The sequence below is a fragment of the Orcinus orca genome, chromosome 8 (assembly GCF_937001465.1).
Source record: "Orcinus orca chromosome 8, mOrcOrc1.1, whole genome shotgun sequence".
NCBI classification, from domain to species: Eukaryota; Metazoa; Chordata; class Mammalia; order Artiodactyla; family Delphinidae; genus Orcinus; species Orcinus orca.
The window spans coordinates 79,130,637-79,156,184 of record NC_064566.1 but is presented as its reverse complement, the minus strand read 5'-3'; the positions used below and the strand labels follow the sequence as shown (position 1 = coordinate 79,156,184).

At 39.7% G+C, this 25,548-nt stretch overlaps 1 protein-coding gene and 1 long non-coding RNA gene across 3 annotated transcripts in view; both read left to right on the top strand.

The window, feature by feature from the left end:
• The window catches only part of LOC125965267 (uncharacterized), a 358,615-nt gene extending 339,394 nt beyond the window's left edge, over positions 1-19,221 (top strand). The window contains exon 2 of the long non-coding RNA XR_007478963.1: positions 14,876-19,221. This is a non-coding gene — a long non-coding RNA (uncharacterized LOC125965267). The remainder of the gene's footprint in view (positions 1-14,875) is intronic.
• A 4,460-nt stretch (positions 19,222-23,681) lies between these two features.
• MMP8 (matrix metallopeptidase 8) overlaps positions 23,682-25,548 on the top strand; it is a 32,636-nt gene continuing 30,769 nt past the window's right edge. Inside the window, exons 1-3 of one of the 2 annotated variants that reach the window (XM_033410044.2) lie at positions 23,682-23,825; positions 24,425-24,528; positions 24,698-24,880. In XM_033410044.2, coding sequence (XP_033265935.1) covers positions 24,806-24,880 — 75 coding nt within the window. In that variant the 5' untranslated portion in view covers positions 23,682-23,825; positions 24,425-24,528; positions 24,698-24,805. Of the gene's footprint in view, positions 23,839-24,424; positions 24,529-24,697; positions 24,881-25,548 lie in introns of both variants that reach the window. The other variant, XM_033410045.2, reaches the window with a different exon arrangement.

Sequence of the window (25,548 nt, the reverse complement as noted above, 5' to 3'; positions counted from 1 at the left end):
TTTTTAAACCAGTAATACATATCTAATACAGTGAGTGGTCTTATTTGGAGTCACACATACATAATAATTATCTGATAATTCAGGTAAAAAATCCTGCTCAAGAAGGTGTGAAGGCAGAAATGTCTCACTACTTTTTGGAGTTCCAAATCTGGCAGTGATACCTGTGACATAGAAAGATGTACGACTGCATCAAGGGTGAGCTCAAAGGCAAAATTTTATGGTAGGGAAAACTGGCCATTTATGCCTTTGCTTGATTTGGGGTATTTTTCTTTTTCTATTTTACCTTCTTATCCAGGCACCAAGTAATACACATTTTTTGTAGCCATTAATGAAATTATGAATGATAAAATGTCTGATGTGTTTGAGTTATAAAAATCTTTTCTTGTTATTGACAAATATTGGGGTTCAGATGTTAAATACACTTGTAAGAGACAGAGAAATCGTAGAGTCAGAGCAAAACACACACAGATAGAGAAAACAGAGACAGAGAGACAGATGGACAGAGGCAGAAGGAGAGACAGAGAGAAGGTAAAAGGTGACCTGGTAGCAGTAAGTACAGGTTTAGACAAGAAAGTGTGAACCACATTTGAAATGCCTGAAGATGATCCAGGTATGAACAAACCTAAGGAGGAGAAGTCTGTGAATTGGTGAAGGGGCAAAGTGAAGAAGGAAAAGACTAAGATGGCATTATTAGGACTACATTTGGAAGTTACACTGGGCCAGGCCACCTAGGAAGCAACCTGGAGATAAGGGAGGGGAGAGCAGCCTGGAAAGCAGTTTTATCCTAAGCCCCAGAGTGAGACTGAAAACCTAGTAGAAGGTTGTGTATGCCTCACAGACCATGAGCAGAGAGAGTTCAAGCCAGTCTACCTAAGAAGCAAGCCCTGACTGTTCTCTAAATAGAGAAAGAAGTGCTTGCATGAAACAGGTTCCTGGAGGTTGGATGGCAGTTGTTCCTCCTCTACTCCTTCATTCATTGAATAACCCACTCACTTAGATATTCGGTGAAGTCTACTGTACAGTGGGCATTATATTAGACACATGGACATAGAGCTTTACAGACATGCCTGTCCTCTTGCAGAGCTTATATTCTCTAGAGGGAGACAGAGAAGTGAACAGTCTATGTGATACAATCACAAGTGCTTTGGCCATATGGCGGAAGCATACAGAGCTGTGGGATCACCTAGAAGAAGTTCCATCCCAATAGCCAATACTGATGAGTCATGGGAGGCCATCAAGAGGAAAAAACACTTAAGTGGAAAATCAAAGAGCAAGAATTTAGAGAGTAAGGGAGACTGAGGTGGTCAAGGTAGAGAGAAATTAGAGTATTAGAAGGTGTTTAGACCTTGTGGTCTAAAGCAGTGCTTCTCAAACCACTGGTTGTGAAGGACCAGTTTCTTAAATTCCCAATAAATTATCGACCAATACTTTTGTGAAATACAATAAAAAGTAATTACTAAGAAAATAAAATGACAACGTTTTGAGTGCTCAATTTTTAGACTCAATAGACAGAAATTTCTGTCAAACTGCTAGAAGAGCCTCGAAGCATTTATTCCCCATTTTTGTACTTATCTCATTATAGAATAATAACAAGCCATTCCTGGACCAGCAAAGAGGACACTTTGAATAGCACTAGCCTATAATATACAAGTAAAGATATGCATTACACAGAGGGGAAAAAATCAGGGAACTCTACTGACTGAAGCATTTTCTGTGTGTAGTTGGCATTCAGACTACTGAAAATCAAGTCTAAAAATTAATTATGCACCTAATTGTATTGTAACAGATGAATCCTCAACACTCCTGTTAACACCAAGGCTAATATTCTGATAGAGACAGTGAGATCCCAGCAACTGGAACAGGGAGAATTGGGAAAAGTTGGGAGAGGAGATGGGGAAATCTTCCCTTTCTACCTGTTCTTCAAAGTACTTTTATTATTTGTTGCCATGAAAACTTCTTAAAATAAACCTTCTGTAGTTCAATTTGATTGACTTGGTTAAACAGAAAATAAAATAAACCACAAAAGCTATCCCCCACACATTTTCTCCATTGCTTTCCAGCTACCTCCTTGAGCTTGGGACTCAGCTCAGGAGCTACCTCTCTGAGATGCTCCCTTTGTTCTCCCAGATGTGTTACATCATACCCAGGTGCTCACAAAGCACTTTCACTCTCTATTATAACTAGTGTCTCAAATTTGTCTCATATCAGGATGCAACTTCCTTGAATTATTTACCATTCTAAATTGCTCAAGAGCATAATAGTTAGCATGAAGTAGGTGCTCAATAAATGATTGTTGAATGAATGAATAAATGGGTCTCTAAGTCTAAGCAGGAAGTAGTGTTTGATCTTAGAGTAAAGAATGAGTGGGAGTTGTCAAGCCACCAGTTTGGAGAGGAAGGGTGTTCTAAGTGCAGGGAACCACATGAGCAATGGCATGGAGATATTAGATGACGTGTCATGTTTGGGGACTCCCAAGATGTTTGGTTAGAGTCAAGAAAAGAGATAAGTGGGACTTCCCTGGTGGTGCAGTGGTTAAGAATCTGCATGCCAATGCAGGGGACACAGGTTCGAGCCACAGTCCGGGAAGATCCCACATGCCGTGGAGCAACTAAGCCCGTGCGCGACAACTACTGAGCCTGTGCTCTAGAGCCCATGAGCCACAACTACTAAAGCCCACAGGCCTAGAGCCCATGCTCTGCAACAAGAGAAGCCACAGCAATGAGAAGCCCATGCACAGCAACAAAGACCAAACGCAACCAAAAATAAAATTAATTAATTTTTTAAAAAATTTTAAAAAAGAGTAGGCACTTTTGATGTATATTTTGGAGAGAAGATTATGAAGCATTCAACTTATAATTAAGACCATGAAATTCTATTTAATATATATGACAGTTGAGTTAAATGCCTCCACAGAGTTCATGACTAACCTTACCTTATTTATTTCATGATTCATTTACACACTTATTAATTCAATAATAATTCAATCATGGCATCAAATCTATTTTTGAAGCAAGCAGGATATACGTTTTGAAATAATGTACTCAGTCAGCTAAGAAGCACACCAAACTACCCTCTACTACATGACACATTTCTTCAGCAACTCAATAGACAAACATTATTTCAGTAAGTGAGCAGGGGAAGGAATGACCTGGCCTCCCAAAGATTTAATCAAGGGAGATTTTCTGGTTGTTTATTGCTGCATAACAAAAAAAAAATTCCCAAACTTAGTGACTTAAACTGACAATCCCTCATGATTCTGTGGGTTAACTGTTTACAGCTGTGCAGTTCTCATTCACGCTCTTATGTGGCTGTAGTCAGATGTTTACTGGGGCTGGTCATTGCAGGCTTCTTCACTCACATGTCTGGCGCCTGGCTGGAAGGGCGGAAACAGCCTGACCCCCTACAATGCAGCCTCTCCATCTGGCTGACTTGGTCTTCCTAATAGCATGTAGCCTCAGCAAAGGTAGATTTTTGAGACAGAAAGTGAAGGCTGCCAATCTCCTAAGGCACTATGTCATTTCTGCTTTTTTCTAATGATCAAAGCGGTCATAGAATTCACCCAGATTCAAGAGGAAAGGACACATAGACCTTTCAAAAGCTGGGGGGAATAGAATGCCAAAAATTTGAGGCCATATTTTTTTATCTGCCACAGAGATATTTAAAGATTTGTACAAACTTGATCCCCGCAAGGTCAGTTGTAAACACAGCTCTTTGGGAAGAGTCTTCCCTGGAGCATGAACATGGCAGTGATAGATCTGTTGATATCCAGAATTTGAATCCTAAGTGATTATATCAGTAAAGCTTTCCCAACAAGATTAATGGGGTGGTATTACATTGTCATTAGCTAAACCAAAATTTGGTTATGCAAGATACTTGACTTTAGGGCACAGTTTATCTCTCTTGGAGACATGTCATTTTAACAACTATTCTTAGAATCACATTTAACTTGTGGTGATGATGATTGTGCAGGAACACCTGACCACATGGCTGTTTCCTGGGCAAGGCTCCTAGATTGATAAAGGACATGATTCAATGTATAGTTTATAATGTGAATTCAACAGAAAATATTTTTCTCTTATTGCAGTTTCCTCAAGAGTTACATTTCTTTAGGAAGTTGAAATCCACTTTGAATGATCTCACTCTATTCCTTGAATCATTTTCCAGTTGTTTTGTTTCTAAGAAATAAAACAACCTAGGATTTCTCAATTTTCCCATCTTTCACGTGGAGTTTAATTAGATGATTTTTAAAAAGATCTCTTGAAACTCTAAGAAGAATGAACACTCATTGAGAAATGTGTTTCAGTGTGACAAACCATGAACTACAGATACATCACACACATTATTCCATTTAACTCTCCCAAAAACCTTTTTTTTGGAAGATATTTTTATCATTCTTCCTATTCTCCAGTCAAGGAGACCAATTTCCATAGAGAGATTAACAGGCCAAGTTCTTCATACCTAGTTGAGAAGAGACTTAGGATTCAAAATTTTATCTTCCTCTCCCCAAAATCTTACTTCAAAATGTTGCCTTCCATCCAACAATTATGAGCCTATGATTATGAAATTATTCAGCATTTGCAATGAAGCTACTTACAGTATCAATCACTCAGGGTTTCTATGATATGTGTCCTATGTTTTTAGTACTTTAGTTTATATTCTCTCTTTTTATGCCAGAAAGACACTTTATGTACAACATTTCCCCTTTATATACCTGATCACAGAGAAAATCTATTATGGAAATTATAATAATTATAGTTTTTATTAGCACAACTCGCAAAGGATTCATCAGTACAGTTACGCTTTAAAAAATTTGGTGGGTGAAGCATTATAATTTCCTTTTTACAATTGAGCATCAGATAGGTTAAGGAAATTCTCCACATTTGTGAAGTTTATAAATGGAGGAACTGGAACTTAAACCTAGACCCTTTGACTCTAATCCTGTGCTTTTTCAAGGCTGCTGCTTGGAAGGTGTAAAAGAACCACTTCCATCCTCACACATGCACAGCTCTCCGCAGATCCAAAGTCATTATTTGAGGGAACAAAGCACAAAAACCAGAAAGAACATTGACTTTGAAGTCAGTTCAGCTGTGTTGCTCCCATCCCAACTGGGGAGGATAATCTAAGTCTTGATTTTTCCTCACCTGTCAAAAAGATCAACTGGTACCTTTCCTCTAGGTGCCTAGTGAGAAACAGGCTTCTCTCATCATGCCACAGATGTCCTCTGGATCTTGGCTTCCCACATATAGTTGCCACTGAGCTGGAAAGTGGAGCAGGATTCTCCAGACTGAAGGGCTGCTCCTTCTCCTCTGATGCTTTTCCAAAGCTTTACCTCAACCCTCCCACTGCAGGACATGGAGGATTAGATATTCAGGTGGTCTTGAGATTTCCAAAGGGCAGAGACATGTTGCCTTGAAGGAGTTTTACTTTCCATCCTGGAAACCAATCTAAGTCTAGAGATGACAAAGCATCTAGCTTCCTTCTTGACAAATTTCAGAAAAATTAGAAGGCAAAGTAATACAAACTAGTATCTCAATAAATTATCCTGTTACTATGCTTTTAAATTCATATATCCCCAGAAAATAAAAATATGTGTGCATAAATATATGTCTGTATATATGTATACATACACACACACAGAGTGCCCACCTATATATTCATATATGTGTGTGTGGAAATATAGAAATAAATATGCAGATACACAAATAAGTAGCCATTAATATACATATATGCAGAAGTTGAAAGTAACTATGATCTCAGATGGGGCTTACAAAGCCAGGGAGAATAATAAGCCACTAATGTGCTTGTGCAGTTTCATGGAGAGAGCCACTTGTGGGATCTTAGCCATGGCCTGGGAGGTATTTTCTCTGAAAATGATTATGCCCTATTCACTCTTTCTATACATCTTCAGCTCCAGAACAGACTGTTCTCCCTTTGAGGAGAGCGTAGTCTGGGATCTGTTCTTCCTCAGGTACCATGCTTTTCCTGAGGTGGAGAGCACTGGCCTTTCTAGAGGTCCAATTTTACCCACCGTTAACACCTGATATTTTAAGATATAATTGTGGGTTTTAGGACTATGGGAATTCTCTGTCCTTTAGCTTACAATGTGATTACTTGGTAAATTAAAAATCATAATAATTACAAATTAAATAAAAATAGATGCAGATAAATTAAAAAATTATTTTAAAATATTAGCATGTATTTGTGACAGGCACCATCTTGAATTCCTTGCATATAAACAATACCTATAGAAAATAATGGTAATATCATAAAAATAGTAATGAGAAATTGGTAAACATTAGAAGTTACTTCCCCTTTCAGTTGAACTTGGAGATAAAATATCACTCCATGGGAAACACAAAGACCATATTTAACCCACTTCCTGAGATTGCATGAATCTCTAAAAATTTACACAATGTGGCTTGTAGAACTAGAATTTCCTCTCCATGTCCCTTAACTTCTATCTCTAACCCCAAACCATATTTATATTTAGTCAAGTTTCAGTGTTTGAAAAAGTTTGGAGATTATTCAATTTTATCATCTCTCCTGGATCCCACAGAAGAATGTCAGACAGATCACAGGAACTATTAGACAGCAAGTGGTATTTTCCAAAATTTAACAAACTATATAAACACGTAACTCCTTTAAGTTTTCTTTAGTTAAATCTCCAAAGAATGCCAGGTGGAAAACTCATGTCCATTTTGCCAAGATCTGTTACTGTTAATAAGAAGCTAGGTAGCCAAGATAAAGTCCCCCAGAATGTGGCATGCTCAGGAGAATAGAGATAATGGATTTATGGAAATTAGTACTGTAAAGGCTGAACGTGGCATTACCATTACTGTACTCTTGAGAAAATTTCCTGGAAAACATACACTTGTTTTATCGGTCAGGGTCCAAAGAGGAGACAGAAACTGTATAGTAATTTGAGCAGGGAAAGTTTAAAGAATTATTAACTATAAAAGAGGACTGAGTCATGAAAGATTGGCCAGTGAGAAGTAAGGAGAACTCTAAAGAATACATGAATAACAGATACAATCTATGTCAACAGCTGAGTAGAGCTCCAAATAATTTCTCTCACTTGAAGACTTCAATCCAAATCTCACTGTAGAGGACGTGGCTGCAGCTTTCTGGATGGTAGAGAAGTTGCTGAGATGGTGTACCACTAACTTTCTGGAACTTTCCAGGGACTTTCTAGAAAGCTGCCCAAGGGGGTGCCATGGGATACTGTTTACAAGGAGGAGCCTTGGGAGGCATTCTACCGCAAACCTAACTGAAGGAATGTCATGGAAAACTACTGGCCACTGGGTCATATCAGCAGGAGTCAGACTTGGAGAATGCACACACCACAGGAGCTGGTCACTGGGGAGGACACACACACTGCAGAACCTGGAGAGAGAAGCACACCAGAAACAAGAAAAGAGACTGAAGAGGTCTCTTCCAATGTCCCTGCTGAGCCCACTACTGGCACAACTGAATACGATGCTAGCCAACAAAAGAGAATTATTTACTGGGATCATCTCCATTATTGTATAACAAGCACTGATGGGTAAAAATGTATCTAACAAGCAGTGACTTGATAAATGGCTCAGTCCGTTTCATTGGCTACTCAGGTTCCATATGTACTCTTCTACACATAGTTGAACTTTCACATGACAATGAAGCAACATTTTTATTTCCACCTAATAAGATGAAGTTATCCTTCTTGCAAGCGAAGAAGTATGTAACCTCTTCCCCCAAATGAGGAACTACACAGTCCCAACAGTACTTGTATCCATTGCTGTCTGTACGTATTATTCCTGTCACAGAATATCTCTTACCTAAAGACTAAATGGTAAAGTTGACTTTCGACAACTTGTACTTAAAATAAAAATGGAAAGGAGAGATAAGAAAAAATGGTTAGCATATACAAATAAACACATACAGACAAGCAAAGAGAAAACAGGTGAAGCTACTATAATCATCTATCTTCCCTTAACAATTCATTCAAAAGCCAAGATGTCTGCATTGTTTCTTGATATGCACTGAGAGCTTGGTTTCTTGTTTTGTGCTCCAAAGACCCACCCGAGTTTCATTCCTTCCTCCACTACTTACTGACTGTGCAATCTCAGGCAAGTACCTTAATTTCTGTGAGGGGTTCTTTATCTATAAAATGTGACTAAGAGTATCTGCCCTAATTGATTTATAGGATTGTTACAAAGACAGACTTAAGATCATGTTTGTAAAAGGTGTAAAGCCCTAAAGATATTAAATATTTTTGCTTTCATCTAGTGCACATTTGATCAAGTGTTGAGTAATTGAAGGAAAACAATAGCTCAAACCAGTTGGCATTATAATAAATTAGAACTGAGAAATGAATAGCCTAAAAAAATAAAAATAGAATGCATACAAATCTTATAGTTTTTTGTATTGTGTAATATTCCTCTTTGTCAAAAAACAGAAGCAAATTTAGCAAAATAGAACATAATCTGATTCGTCATCTAAACGTGATTCACAGAAAACAGATCTGAAGGTAAGAGATAAACATACAACAAAAGACACAAACAAGCAAGTCATAGTCTGGTCATTGCAGCATGACAAAGATCTCAGAGTTGTCCTGAGCATCCTCATATATCTCAAACCCTTGTGCACAGGGTTGGGGGCTGGGAGAGGCTGGTTCTGACTAATCTCAGCTGAGCCATACTACAAGCCATTTTAGTTTGAACTTCTTAGGAAGAGCTACACTTAAGAGACAATTTGGCTTGTACAAGGACTGTGGTTTCTGTCTGTACTGATACGCCATAAATCTGCATATCGCACTGATTGTTTGATAAATTACACAAAAGAGAAAATATTGTCGGCATGAAAATGAACAAAGTGTGCAGTCAAAGCTGACATGAAATGACCTTGGGAAAGGATATCAATCTTTATGTACAATGTCTCACTCAGACCATTCACTCAACATACACTCATTCTCTCTACGATATTTTAAGCAATTATGCATCCTAAAGAAGATAAAATAAACTAATCTAATCATAGAGTAAGGTATTTTTGCAAGTAATTGAACCTGAAAAATCCATCGCTTCCTCTGTTCCTTCACTCAGTCAATAGTTATGGATCATCTCCTAAGTACCACATGGGGAAGTGGAGGGAGGGAGTATAAACTCTCCTTGCAAAAAAAATGTTGTTATGAAGGAAAAAAGAGAGACAGAGAAGTAGCATGAAGGGGAAGTATGATCCTGGAAAGTTTCTTTTAGGATTAAAGAGGACAAGGATAAGAAGGGGAAGAAAGAGAAAAAATTTTCATTGAAAAGATATTGATTAATGTAGCAAAAATAGAAAATTACTAATAGATGGAGTAAACTACCAGAGCAAATGAAATAGCAATAATAAAATCTTCTAAAAGACTTCTGATTCCAGGTACAGACAAGCAACTTGCTTCTTATCATCACGTGACCACCCTGAGGAGCAAATGTGAATCTGAGGAGCACAAACATTTCTGATCTCAGGTGAATTTGAATGAGAAATCCTGGACAGTGGGAGACAATAGAGGGAGGAAGGAGGTCCAGAGGATTCACATTAAGGTGGGAAAGTGAGGGTGACTCAACAGGAGTTGCAGTCCTTTGGGTCTCTCTAGTTTGGCTGTGACGCACTTTAAACCAGCAGGGACCTTTCCACAGCAACCGTTGGGGATTACAGGATCCTAGAAGCAAGTAGCTCAATCATCGCACTTCCCTGTGGGACTGTGAGGCTTGAGTGAGAGCCCACTTTGAGGGCCCAAGGGTGATTTTATGGCATCTCTCCTTTCTTAAAGAAAAGAAACAGATCTGGACAGCAGTCAACATGGTAAAATCAGATTTTGCTCAAGAGCTATTGCAATAGGGGGAGAGAGAATTGGTATAGAACTAGGCTTGATTCTGAATACAGCATGGACAAGGGGGGATTTATAGCCAAAGAGCAGTGTGGACATCAGTGGATAGAAAATTATTAAAAGGAAGCATTAAGGTTGAGGGAGATTCTGGTTAAATTGACTTGACAGGATTCTTGCTGAAGGCTGACCAAGGCAATCAAATACCTAGAGATATGGAGGGTAGGGTGTTCTGCTAACCTGACTTTTAGAAGATTCTTGTTACAACTGGACAAGGCAGGCCCAAAAAGAATGGACGCCAAGGTTGAGGCCTAGAGGGCTTAGTGGGGTCTGACTAGAGTTGGTCAAAGAGGGCCCTTTATTATCTTTCACAGCCAGTAGACAGAACATTTGCCTTGATTCTCAAGAATTGCAATATGGCTCCCTTGCACCAGGCTGCAACAGCATTGTTCCAGTCTGCCCAATTTTAGCCAACAGTGACAATCAATTTTACCAGCAATGGTGGTGGTGGCAGCAGACTAGCAGTGAGAGACAAATTCTGACCTCAGACAGCATCTTTTTGGAGCAGCTGGGTGAGGAGGGAGATGGTTCTCTCAGCTCCTTCATCTTCATGAAACCCCTCCCAGTGAGATAGTAATATCTGTGAATGTCTTAATGACCACTGCAGAGGAGTTCCTTTAGGGGAAAATCATAAAATGGAAATAAGAATTCTGTCCTTTAAGAAAAAAAAGTGAAGAGGAATCTTAGATAATTAAATGAAATATTTGCAAAGTGCTCCACTAATGAAAACTATACAACAATACTTGGGCCTTTGAATTCAGGCAGAAAAAGCAAGATAGAGCAAATATTGTACCCATGGGATACCCAAACGATACTGCATCTAGTATTAAGGTAAGGGGTGAATTTTCCAGGCAAGCAGAAGGATGATAAGAGCACTGAGACTAGGAGAATAAATCTAAACTGTGCCCATGTGTTTTTAGTCTTAGGAAGCCTGGAATGCCACACATTACACAAGCAAAGGCAAGGAGAAAGGGTCTACCACTTAACAGAACACCTTCCACATTCTAACCTTTATGATCTGTACTTTACCAGTAAGTAACTTCCCCAAGGTCACAGAGCTGGTGAACTGTGGAAACAAAAGTTGAACGAAAAGTCAATCTGGTTACAAATTATTCCATGTAGTAGTTTCAGTTTTCCCTCCTGCCTCCACTGGACCATGTCATAACATATCAAGTGTGATTTCATTTCTTAATTAATCTCCTTCCAGCTGGAGATTTCCATGGTAAAATCTAAAAGGATACCATGTGAAGTAAAGACCTGGTGAGGACTGTAGGGTAAGAACATGTGGCATCAGACCTTTGGTGCCATGGGAAGTCTTCTTCCCTAGTCTCATGGGAATGTGGGAGATAATTGTACCAATTCTTATTCCTTGTGATATTTTCTGTCACTTAGGAGTGAGAACTTCTAGAATGTGTGAATGTGTTCAGGCCTTGGGACACTGGAGCATAATGAATGAAGACTACCAGAACTCTAGGGTCAGACTGATGAGGGTTCAGCAGACTTTTCCACATCTCACCTGTGCTGTGATCTTGGGTTACTTACTTAACCTTTTTGAGCATCAACTTCCTACTATTTTTTAAATGGGATCAAATCCCATTTTCTACCACCTGAGTCTTGTAAGGATTAAATGCACAAAGTATACAAAGTCTCAGAGAGTGCACCCAGCACACAGTAGGTATTCACTAACTGTCAATTATCATGTGACAATGATTGACTAAGGAGTAAATAAAATATGATGAGATGGTATGGGGTGGAGCTTCCTCAACATGACACATCAAATGATGAATGCTTCTGATCAAAGACCATTGGCAAGATTTGCTTAAAAGAGTTAGAAAAGAAATTCAACCTCAAAATGAGTTGAAAATTTGAAACAGAACCAAATTAAGTTGGACTTCTGAGCATTAAAGAACATTCTATAGTTGATATTAAGATGGAACGTATGGTATAGGAAGGAATGTAGCATGAGGGCTTCCACACTGTCAGCAGTGAAGAACACCAAGAATAAGAATGGACTGGAGATTATTTAACTATTTAAGGGAAAAGTCAGCAGTCAGCACATGCCCTTACACATTAGAGCTCTCTAGCATGAGCAATTATCCCAAAGATTGTGGCAGCAGGGGAGTGAGGGACCAGAGGTTAGAAGTGGAGGACTAAGTACACCAACCTCCACTCCACCTCAATCAGAGTAAAACTGCTTTAATTTCATCTATGTGGAGGATGCATACAAAGGATTTTGCTTGGGCAAAGTGTATAGCAATTAAAAAAACTAGTTACCAAGCACTATATTGAATAACCCCTAGATTTATTGTTGTATGAGTCTTTATTAAACCACAGTCATGGTTCCCTGAGTTCACCAGGGGTCCCCTTTCCTATCACCATGGCTACTGAGTGAGACTGGAAATCCCTGGCTGGAAGCACCAGAAGAACTGAGGTGACAGCCCCTCCACTCAGTGCGCATACTCCCTCACCTTGGCTGGGAAAAATGGCTTGTGTGCCACCTGTCCTAGAAAATACCTCCTTTCCTGACATCCCTTGCCTTTGCAGGCATCAGAAGTACTCTGTAAAAAAAAAGATTTAATTTCTCCTGAGAAATTCATTCACTTCCCCTTTTCTGCTTGTACTCATGTAATACTCCATTGAGATGAGGAAGTTGTGGTTAAACACTAAATTGACAGGGAGCAAACTAAATTCTTACCCATCATACATTGGAAGTCCACACGAGTCCATTACCTTGTACTTACTGTGTACAAGGTAATGTTGGGGTCACCAGTTTGAGGGCAGAGATTTGTAAAGCCCGTGGAATTCTGTGAAATTAAATGGGCTCGGAAGGAAAGAGGAGGAAGAGGAAGAATACAGCATGAACACTCCCTCTACTTTGCCTGTCGAGTTCATGCTCTCAGAAAAGGAGGCTGGATTGCTGAGAAGGGAGGAGAAACCCTCAGGTTTTTCCCAAAGGGTGGAAAGCAAACCACTGTAGGCACAGATGATTGTATGTAGTACAGGGATAATATTGAATGTGAAATCAAAATACTAATCATGTTTCCATGGATATTATTGCTTAGAATGAGGTTATTTTTGAAGCAATTGAATTAAAAAAAAAAAGATTAAAAAAGGATATGAATATGTAGATCTGACAAACCTCCAAGAGGAGGAATGAAGGTTAATGCAGGTCAGGAACCACAGAGCCAGGCCAACTCTACTGTCTCCCCTTGCCCGAGTCTTCCAGGGGAACTAATGTCTGTCTTCTGTGCAATTGTAGCACTTTGTACAAATCTCTTATAGCACAAATTCAAGGTACCATGGAAAATGTACTGACCCATTTCTCCTGTCTCCACCTTAGATGACTGGAATACTGAAGATATTAAGTAAATATCTGTTGAATAGATGAATGCATATGTGAATGGATAATTAAATGCAATCTATCCCTGTGGATCAAATATGTTCAAGCCTATGGGGAAAATGTTGTTAAAAGTAGTAACAGGGCTTCCCTGGTGGCACAGTGGTTGAGAGTCCGCCTGCCGATGCAGCGGACATGGGTTCGTGCCTCGGTCTGGGAAGATCCCACATGCCGCGGAGCGGCTAGGCCCGTGAGCCATGGCCGCTGAGCCTGCGCGTCCGGAGCCTGTGTTCCACAACGGGAGAGGGCACAACAGTGAGAGGCCCGCGTACCACAAAAAAAAAAAAAAAAAAAAGAACCAAGCTCATCAGTGTGAAGGAATACAAGGTACAAGGGAATGGCCCAGTTCATGTGCAGCAGGGTTGTCAGATTTTCTACTGTTACTAATTTTTGCAAATGATTTTGCAATTATTTTGTGCAATTCCTTTCACTACTTCCCTCTCTAGGATGATAAGCATGTTAGTGAGTTAGAGAAAATAGGTTGCTCTGGTTGGCGGCGTGAAAACAGCCTGCAGGGGGTTAGTGCACCACGGCTAGCTGGGAAGGAGTCCGTGGAAAAATCTGGACCTGCTGAAGAGGCAAGAGATTTCTTCTTCCCTCTTTGTTTCCTGGTGCACGAGGAGAGGGGATAAAGAGCGCTGCTTAAAGGAGCTCCAGAGACGCGCGCGAGCCGCGGCTAAAAGCGCGGACCCCAGAGACGGGCATGAGACGCTAAGGCTGCTGCTGCCGCCACCAAGAAGCTTGTGTGCGAGCACAGGTCACTATCCACACCCGCTTCCGGGGAGCCTGTGCAGCCCGCCACTGCCAGGGTCCCGGGATCCAGGGACAACTTCCCCGGGAGAACGCACGGCGCGCCTCAGGCTGGTGCAACATCACTCCGGCCTCTGCTGCCACAGGTTCATCCAGCACTCCGTACCCCTCCCTCCCCCAGCCTGAGTGAGCCAGAGTCCCCGAAGCAGCTGCTCCTTTAACCCCGTCCTGTCTGAGCAAGAACGAACGCCCTCTGGCGACCTACAAGGAGAGGCGGGGCCAAATCCAAAGCTGAGCCCCCGGAGCTGTGAGAACAAAGAGAAAGGGAAATCCCTCCCAGCAGCCTCAGAAGCAGTGGATTAAAGCTCCACAATCAACTTGATGTACCCGCATCTGTGGAATACATGAATAGACAACGAATCATCCCAAATTGAGGAGGTGGACCTTGAGAGTAAGATTTATGATTTTTTCCCCTTTTCCTCTTTTTGTGAGTGTGTATGTGTATGCTTCTGTGTGAGATTTTGTCTGTATAGCTTTGCTTCCACCATTTGTCCTAGGGTTCTATCCGTCCGTTTTTTTGTGTGTGTGTTTGTTTGTTTTTTCTTTTAAAAAAATTTTTTTTCTTAATAATTATTTTTTATTTAATAACTTTATTTTATCTTACTTTATTTTATTTTATCATCTTTCTTTTCTTTCTTTCTTTCTTTCTTTCTTTCTTTCTTTCTTTCTTTCTTTCTTCCTTTCTTTCTTTCTTTCTTTCTTTCTTTCTTTCTTTACTTCTACTTTTTCTCCATTTTATTCTGAGCTGTGTGGATGAAAGGCTCTAGGTGCTGCAGCCAGGAGTCAGTGCAGTGCCTCTGAGGTGGGAGAGCCAACTTCAGGACACTGGTCCACAAGAGACCTCCCAGCTCCACATAATATCAAATGGTGAAAGTCTCCCAGAGATCTCCATCTCAACACCAGCACCCCGCTTCACTCAACGACCAGCAAGCTACAGTGCTGGACACCCTATGCCAAACAACTAGCAAGACAAGAACACAATCCCACCCATTAGCAGAGAGGCTGCCTAAAATCATAATAAGTCCACAGACACCCCAAAACATACCACCAGGCGTGGACCTGCCCACCAGAAAGACAAGATCCAGCCTCATCCACCAGAACACAGGCACTAGTCCCCTCCACCAGGAAGCCTACACAACCCACTGAACCAACCTTACCCACTGGAGGCAGACACCAAAAACAACGGGAACTAAGAACCTGCAGCCTGCAAAAAGAAGACCCCAAACACAGAAAGATAAGCAAAATGAGAAGACAGGAAAACACACAGCAGATGAAGGAGCAAGATAAAAATGCACCAGACCTAAAAAATGAAGAGGAAATAGGCAGTCTACCTGAAAAAGAATTCAGAATAATGATAGTAAAGATGATCCAAAATCTTGGAAATAGAACAGACAAAATGCAAGAAACATTTAACAAGGACTTAAAAGAAGTAAAGATGAAACAAACAACCATGAACAACACAATAAATGAAATTAAAAATACTCTAGATGGGATCAATAGCAGAATAACTGAGGCAGAAGAATGGATAAGTGACCTGGAAGATAAAATAGTGGAAATAACTACTGCAGAGCAGAATAAAGAGAGAAGAATGAAAAGAACTGAGGAGATTCTCAGAGACCTCTGGGACAACATTAAATGCACCAACATTCGAAATATAGGGGTTCCAGAATAAGAAGAGAAAAAGAAAGGGACTGAGAAAATATTTGAACAAAATATAGTTGAAAACTTCCCTAATATGGGAAAGAAAATAGTTAATCAAGTCCAGGAAGCACAGAGAGTCTCATACAGGATAAATCCAAGGAGAAATACGCCAAGACACATATTAATCAAACAGTCAAAAATTAAATACAAAGAAAACATATTAAAAGCAGCAAGGGAAAAACAACAAATAACACACAAAGGAATCCCCATAAGGTTAACAGCTGATCTTTCAGCACAAACTCTTCAAGCTAGAAGGGACTGGCAGGACATATTTAAAGTGATGAAGGAGAAAAACCTGCAACCAAGATTACTCTACCCAGAAAGGATCTCATTCAGATTTGATGGAGAAATTAAAATCTTTACAGACAAGCAAAAGCTGAGAGAGTTCAGCACCACCAAACCAGCTTTACAACAAATCCTAAAGGAACTTCTCTAGGCAAAAAACACAAGAGAAGGAAAAGGTCTACAATAACGAACCCAAAACAATTAAGAAAATGGGAATAGGAACATACATATCGATAATTACCTTAAATGGAAATGGATTAAATGCTCCCACCAAAAGACACAGATTGGCTGAATGGATACAAAAACAAGACCCATATATATGCTGTCTACAAGAGACCCACTTCAGACCTAGAGACACATACAGACTGAAAGTAAGGGGATGGAAAAAGATATTCCATGCAAATGGAAACCAAAAAGAAGCTGGAGTAGCAATTCTCATATCAGACAAAATAGACTTTAAAATAAAGACTATTAGAAGAAACAAAGAAGGACACTACATAATGATCAAGGGATCGATCCAAGAAGAAGATATAACAATTGTAAATATTTATGTACCCAACATAGGAGCACCTCAATACATAAGGCAAATACTAACAGCCATAAAAGGGGAAATCGACAGTAACACATTCATAGTAAGGGACTTTAATATCGTACTTTCACCATTGCACAGAACATCCAAAATGAAAATAAATAAGGAAACAAAGGCGTTAAAGGATACACTAAACAAGATAGACTTAATTGATATTTATTAGACATCCCATCCAAAAACAACAGAATACAAATTTTTCTCAAGTGCTCATGGAACACTCTCCAGGATATATCATATCTTGGGTCACAAATCAAGCCTCAGTAAATTTAAAAAACTTGAAATTGTATCAAGTATCTTTTCCGACCACAATGCTATGAGACTAGATATCAATTACAGGAAAAAATCTGTAAAAAATACAAATACATGGAGGCTAAACAATACACTACTTAATAATGAAGTGATCACTGAAGAAATCAAAGAGGAAATTTAAAAATACCTAGAAACAAATGACAATGGAGACACGACGACCCAAAACCTATGGGATGCAGCAAAAGCAGTTCTAAGAGGGAAGTTTATAGCGATACAATCCTACCTTAAGACAGGAAACATCTCGAATAAACAACCTAACCTTGCACCTAAAGCAATTAGAGAAAGAAGAAAAAATAAACCCCAAAGTTAGCAGAAGGAAAGAAATCATAAAAATCAGATCAGAAATAAATGAAAAAGAATGAAGGAAACGTTAGCAAAGATCAGTAAAACCAAAAGCTGATTCTTTGAGAAGATACAAAAAATTGATAAACCATTAGCCAGACTCGTAAAAGAAAAAAAGGGAGAAGACTCAAATCAATATAATTAGAAATGAAAAAGGAGAAGTAACAACTGACACTGCAGAAATACAAAAGATCATGAGAGATTACTACAAGCAACTCTATGCCAATAAAATGGACAACCTGGAAAAATGCACAAATTCTTAGAAATGCACAATCTGCCAAGACTGAATCAGAAAGAAATAGAAAATATGAACAGACCAATCACAAGCACTGAAATTGAAACTGTGATTAAAAATCTTCCAACAAACAAAACCCCAGGACCAGATGGCTTCACAGGCGAATTCTATCAAACATTTAGAGAAGAGCTAACACCTATCCTTCTCAAACTCTTCCAAAATATAGCAGAGGGAGGAACACTCCCAAACTCATTCTATGAGGCCATCATCACCTTGATACCAAAACCAGACAAGGATGTCACAAAGAAAGAAAACTACAGGCCAATATCACTGATGAACATAGATGCAAAAATCCTCAACAAAATACTAGCAAACAGAATCCAACAACACATTAAAAGGATCATATACCATGATCAAGTGGGGTTTATTCCAGGAATGCAAGGATTCTTCAATGTACGCAAATCAATCAATGTGATACACCATATTAATGAATTGAAGGAGAAAAACCATATGATCATCTCAATAGATGCGGAAAAAGCTTTTGACAAAATTCAACACCCATTTATGATAAAAACCCTGCAGAAAGTAGGCATAGAGGGAACTTTCCTCAACATAATAAAGGCCATATATGACAAACCCACAGCCAACATCATCCTCAATGGTGAAAAACTGAAAGCATTTCCACTAAGATCAGGAACAAGACAAGATTGCCCACTCTCATCACTCTTATTCAACATAGTTTGGAAGTTTTAGCCACAGCAATCAGAGAAGAAAAGGAAATAAAAGAATCCAAATCGGAAAAGAAGAAGTGAAACTGTCACTGTTTGCAGATGACATGATACTATACACAGAGAATCCTAAAGCTGCTAGCAGAAAACTACTAGACCTAATCAATGAATCTCGTAAAGTAGCAGGATACAAAATTAATGCACAGAAATCTCTGGCATTCCTATACTCTAATAATGAAAAATCTGAAAGTGAAATCAAGAAAACACTCCCATTTACCATTGCAACAAAAAGAATAAAATATATAGGAATAAACCTACCTTAAGGAGACAACAGACCTGTTTGCAGAAAATTATAAGACACTGATGAAAGAAATTAAAGATGACACAAATAGATGGAGAGATATACCATGTTCGTTGATTGGAAGAATCAACATTGTGAAAATGACTCTACTACCCAAAGCAATCTACAGATTCAATGCAATCCCTATCAAACTACCACTGGCATTTTTCACAGAACTAGAACAAAAAATTTCACAATATGTATGGAAACACAAAAGACCCCGAATAGCCAAAGCAATCTTGAGAATGAAAAATGGAGCTGGACGAATCAGGCTCCCTGACTTCAGACTATACTACAGAGCTACAGTAATCAAGACAGTATGGTACTGGCACAAAAACAGAAAGATAGATCAATGGAACAGAATAGAAAGCACAGAGATAAACCCTCCCACATATGGTTACCTTATCTTTGATAAAGGAGGCAGGAATATACAGTGGAGAAGGGACAGCCTCTTCAATAAGTGGTGCTGGGAAAACTGGACAGGTACATGTAAAAGTATGAGATTAGATCACTCCCCAACACCATACACAAAAATAAGCTCAAAATGGATTAAAGACCTAAATGTAAGGTCAGAAACTAGCAAACTCTTAGAGGAAAACATAGGCAGAACACTCTATGACATAAATCACAGCAAGATCCTTTTTGACCCACCTCCTAGAGAAATGGAAATAAAAACAAAAATAAACAACTTGGACCTAATGAAACTTCAAAGCTTTTGCACACAAAGGAAACCATAAATAAGACCAAAAGACAACCCTCAGAATGGGAGAAAATATTTGCAAATGAAGCAACTGACAAAGGATTAATCTCCAAAATTTTAAGCAGCTCATGCAGCTCAATAACAAAAAAACAAACAACCCAATCCAAAAATGGGCAGAAGACCTAAATAGACATTTCTCCATAGAAGATATACAGACTGCCAACAAACACATGAAAGAATGCTCAACATCATTAATCATTAGAGAAATGCAAACCAAAACTACAATGAGATATCATCTCACACCAGTCAGAATGGCCATCATCAAAAAATCTAGAAAAAATAAATGCTGGAGATGGTTTGGAGGAAAGGGAACACTCTTGCACTGCTGGTGGGAATGTGAATTGGTACAGCCACTATGGAGAACAGTATGGAGGTTCCTTAAAAACCTACAAACAGAACTACCATATGACCATGCAATCCCACTACTGGGCATATACCCTGAGAAAACCATAATTCAGAAAGAGTCATGTACCAAAATGTTCACTGCAGCTCTATTTACAATAGCCCAGAGATGGAAACAACCTAAGTGTCCATCATCAGATGAATGGATAAAGAAGATGTGGCACATATATACAATGGAATATTAGCCATAAAAAGAAACAAAATTGATCTATTTGTAATGAGGTGGATGGACCTAGAGTCTGTCATACAGAGTGAAGTAAGTCAGAAAGAGAAAGACAAATACCGTATGCTAACACATATATATGGAGTTTAAGGAAAAAAAATGTCATGAAGAACCTAGGGGTAAGACAGGAATAAAGACACAGACCTACTAGAGAATGGACTTGAGGATATAGCGAGGGGGAAGGGTAAGCTGTGACAAAGCGAGAGAGTGGCATAGACATATATACACTACCAAACGTAAAATAGCTAGCTAGTGGGAAGCAGCCGCATAGCACAGGGAAATCAGCTCAGTGCTTTGTGACCACCTAGAGGGGTGGGATAGGGAGAGTGGGAGGGAGGGAGATGCAAAAGGGAGGAGATATGGGAACATATATATATGTATAACTGAATCACTTTGTTATAAAGCAGAAACTAACACACCATTGTAAAGCAATTATACTCCAATAACGATGTAAAAAAAAAATAGGTTGTTCTGAATAACACTACTTAAATCAGTTCTCTACAATATGCTGAGGGCAATGTAACCTGGAGCCCAGACAGGAAGGACACCATTTATGTATCTCCCCTTCCAACCTGGAAAAGATGACTATCCCAAAGCCTGTGATCCTAAAGGCCTCTGTCCCCAGAGAAGGGAAGATGCCATTGCAAGGAGAATCCCCCTGAGTTCGTGAGGACACCCCCTCAGGCAGATATGGGCAGTCACATATCATGCTTTCCTCCAGAGGAACAGAAATCCTGGGACTCCTTCTGAAGTGTGTGGACTCAAAAAGGCTGAGCTTCCCCCTCACACCTGTGGATCTGGCCTCCTCTTCCCACCAAACTGATACCTTGAAGGATTGAGAAGCAAATTATGCTTTCTCATAATTTTGGTCCTCCAAAAGATTAAAATTACTAGGAATTTGAATGGAGTCAGCAAGTCTCCCTGATCCTATAAAATGTTTGATGATTTTTACTATTGTGTGTCAGTACCTACACAAGAAAGAAATGCAGGATAATGACAGATATTGCTATAATACATTTTCGTTTGTATTGGTAAATATAGATATGCATGGATCAATACTGGAAGATGTTAATCTTCCCTCCTTCCTTTTTTTCACCCTTCCTCCCTATCTCCCTTCCTTTCTTCTTTCCTTTCTTCCTTCATCTTCTGTTTTAATAGCAAGGTCTTAGTTTGTCATGAAAATCCTCTCTAAACAATTGTGTGAAGGAAAAGTTCCATTTGGCAGGAAGAGTTCAGGTACAGTTGGAATACGGCAATGAAAGGGACCCCTCAGAACATTCCCTGTGACCTTGACATTTACCCTTGAGGGAACTGAAACCTGGACATGGTCACAGATTTGCACAAAGTCCTTAGCCATTTGGGGGAAGATTGAAGCAGGTACTGACACAAAGATTTGGGAGCACGTCGTTGGTCTGGAGGTGATCCCTGAGGCATAGTCAAAGCGTAAGGAATTGAGACAGATAAGGGAGCAGAGACAACAGGGGTGTGCCCATGAGTGGGTTACCACTGTGGCCAGCAGGGGCCCAGTCCCACTTCAGAACCTTTGAAGTCCTCACAGGGCATACTTCAGAACTGTCCCACCAAAGGGCAAGGGACCTGAGGTGTTTTCACCAACATTTTCCCTCTCTGTTTGAGAATGTTCCTGAAAGTGTCAACTAGTCAGCACCTTGGCTGGTGCTGCACTGGTCCAGCCTGCTCCTGGGGCGGGGGAAAGCTCAAGGCTGAGAGGGATTTATGGGGACCATTGCTGAAGCTGCCTGTAACTTTGGTGGTGGGTCCAGGGATTTGAACATCAATGGTGTCTGCTACAGAGACTGACAAGGATGGCTCTTTCCGTGCATCAGTCTTCTTTGTAGAATCCTTTATTATTGCCTGAGGCTGGCTTGCTATGATGCTTGCATTTGGTTTCTGTAGTTTTGGAAACACTTCCATCAGCCCACGTGGAAGTCTCTGCTGTGCTCTTATTCCAGTATCTATGATTGTGAAAAGAACACAACAAAACTCCCAGCTGAAAGATCATAAAAAAAAAGAGCTTATTCTGAGCAGCCTTTGCCTCTTACTAGCCTTGAACACCACCTCTAGCCTCCTGAAATCAACCTGACCTCAATTTCTCATCCACTTCCATGTAGGACTTCTGTGAGACAGGATATAATGTAGGTAAACGGCCTATATATATATAGTGAGAGAGAGAGAGGAAAAGAGAGTGTGAGAGAGTGATACCAACTCAGGACACATTTACATGAAGTAGAACATATATCTAGATGGATGCTTGGCCTGGGTCAGTGGGTCAGTATATCTATATGTATGTATCAATACCTCTATTTCTGTATCTATCTACCAACCCAGGCCAAGTTTCCATATCTATATGAATGTCTATATATACCTATATCTGTATCAACTCAGGCCACATTTACAAGTGGAACATATATATATGGAAATTTGGCCTGGATCAATACACACATATATATCTATAGATCTATATACAGATTTCTCTATATAGATATAGATATGATGCCACATTTACAAGAAATAGAACACAAATACTTGTTTTTTGGTATTCTGAGAGAGTCCATAAATATACATCACCACTTTAATGGAGGTATAGAGTGACTCCCCCACCCACTGTCCACATGGATAGATGAGCTACAGTGAATTGATGGACAAAATGCTTGGATTCTGCCATATCCAATCATATTCCAATAATCAACACTGGCTTTGTGTTCCTTATGCTAAACATTCAGCTCTTGAAAAATATTCAGGAGTTTGGCTTTTATAGACACAAAATATGAGACATTTGACCCAAAGTAACATGAATAATTTAAAATAGTTTAAATAAGTAAAGAATCTTGAAAAAGATCGGTTTAAAGTGTGTATCATGAAAATAAGGATTTATATATATGAAGTTTCAAACTGCCTTTTTGTGACGTGGTAATGTGTATTTGTGCAGAGATACTCTGCCTTCATGATGTAAGATAAATTAATATTCTGGGGGTAACTAAATGAACAAATGCAGAATCCTTTGCCAGGACCCAGCCTAGCCAAGAGCTCGGAGGTGTCTTCCAGTCAGATGTAGAAGTGTGCATTGTCCTCCCACTCCTGCAGGACCACTCGTGACCACCCACACTCCCTGTGCAGCTGGAGAAGTGAGCCAGTCACACTAGAGAGAAATGTCTGACTCAGGTGCACCTCACTTTGGAACAAAACACTCCATCCCCTTCTTATTATTTTAAAATAAATTTATTTATTTATTTGTGGCTGCATTGGGTCTTCGTTGTTGTGCGCGGGCTTTCTTTAGTTGCAGCCAGCTGGGGTTACTCTACATTGCGGTGCGTGGGCTTCTCATTCCGGTGGACTTTCTGGTTGCGGAGTACAGGCTCTAGGCATGCAGCCTTCAGTAGTTGTGGCTCACGGGCTCTAGAGCGCAGGCTCAGTAGTTGTGGCACATGGGCTTAGTTGCTCCGTGGCATGTGGGACCTTCCCAGATCAGGGCTCGAACCCGTGTCCCCTGCATTGGCAGGCGGATTCTTAATCACTGCGCCACCAGAGAAGTGCCCCCAGCCACTTCTCAAGAAGTGAACATCTGGAGAAAACCCTACCTGGTGTCTTCCAGAGTCCCAGGCGAATCGTTTCATAGCCATTTTTTTGTTTGACAGGCAATAAATACTGGGTTGCTGATGTGGGTGTGATACTGTCCAGATACCCCAGGGACATCTACAGCTCCTTTGGCTTCCCTGGAAGGGTAAAGAACATCGACGCTGCCATTCATGAGGAGGAAACTGCAAAGACGTATTTCTTTGTCCCCAGTGAGTATTGGAGGTAAAGACAGACACTTGGAGCTCTTAGGGCATCAGATCCCTCCTTAGTGGAAGGAGAGTTGCCTTTTAAAATTATTCTCAAATTGTGCTGAAACTCCATCCTCCTTCTGTGAATGGATGCAGCCAGGCTGAGTGTCACTTAGTCCCCTGCCTGTTTTCATCACACAGTGCCTGTCCTTGGAAGGCAAGGGACTTGTAGGATTGAGTTCAAAAAGGAGATTTTTTAAAAGGATGGAGGCTGAGATAAAATTTGAATCAGATTTTTAGAGCTGATGCCTCTTTAGGGATGGTCTAGTCTGTCTGAGTCTCCCATAACCCTATTGAAACGGGACCCTTTCCAGTTAAAAGTTCCTATTAATTTATACCAATGATGCATCCACCCACAATTGTTTTAAGCAGCCTTTGGATTTCAGCAAAGTGGAGATAAAGATAGCACCTACCTCCCAGATTTGTTGTGAAGATTAAATGAATCAGTACACTCAAAGCACTTAGAACAGTGACTGGCACATGAAAAGTTCTTTGTGAATGCTAAGTGTTATTTTTTGTTATTGTATTTATCACACATTCCAATAATTTTTTTTAACCAGGTATGATGAAAACACGCAGTCCACAGATGCAGGTTATCCCAAAGAGATAATTCATGACTTCCCTGGAATTGGCAAAAAAGTTGATGCTGTTTTCCAAGATAGAGGTAAAGGCTATCCAGTTTCTCCATTTTGTTACCATTGACATAGCATATGTGCTGTTACTTAGATATGAAAGTAAATTGCATTCATGGAAACTGGTATGTTTTTTCAAGTGTTCATGTGGAAAAACCACTATTTGTCTAACATGATCATTATCTTTCATTTTATTTCCAGGATTTTTCCATTTCTTTCATGGAAAAGGGCACTACAAATCTGATCCTAAAACTAAGCAAATTTTGGCCTCCCGAATACTAACAGCAGGTTCAAGTGCAGAAATAACTGATGGTTGACTCTCACAAAGGAGTTGGAGAAAACATTTCTACTCAGCCCAAAGAAGATGTTTTTCTGAGAAACCAGGTATTTCAGTATTTTATTTGAATCTCTAGGTAATAACAAGGCACAGACATATAAGTACAACCTTATTTAACCTCAGTCTGGACATATTGTATGTTAACTATGTTGTACTGCTTCATGAACTTACACAATTTAGTTTTAAGTGAGTGCTGAGGATGTCAAGGTCATAGTTCACCTTTAGGTTTTCATAGAGAAAAGCTTTTTACCAATATTCTATGATATTTTCAGTAATTACATTTCTCCTAGTAACCACATTCTCAAATATTTTGTCTCTAGGATAGGCATACTCACAATGCAAGTGTGTGGGAAAATATTTAGGATGTATAGAATTCAAGCACTCACCCTTCTCATGGAATATGCAGAACATAAGGGAAGGAAGACTAGTTATTGATCCTCCTCACTTATTTTAACTTCAAATTAAGCCTTAAGTCAAATAAAGGAAGGAATTTATTGAGCTTTGGTTAGGGGTTCTGGAGGGAGCACTGGATTAGGTAGTTTTATGTGTTCCCTCAGTTCCATTTTGGGGAGTTATCTCCAATTTCTCAGTGAGAAAAGTCAGAGATTGATGCCAGCACAACTCTGCACCCTCACTTTTACTGCATAACTATGAGTAAACTGCTTAGATTTCTCAGCTATTCTCCTAGCTATCTTCATAAAGTTAGCTCTTATCC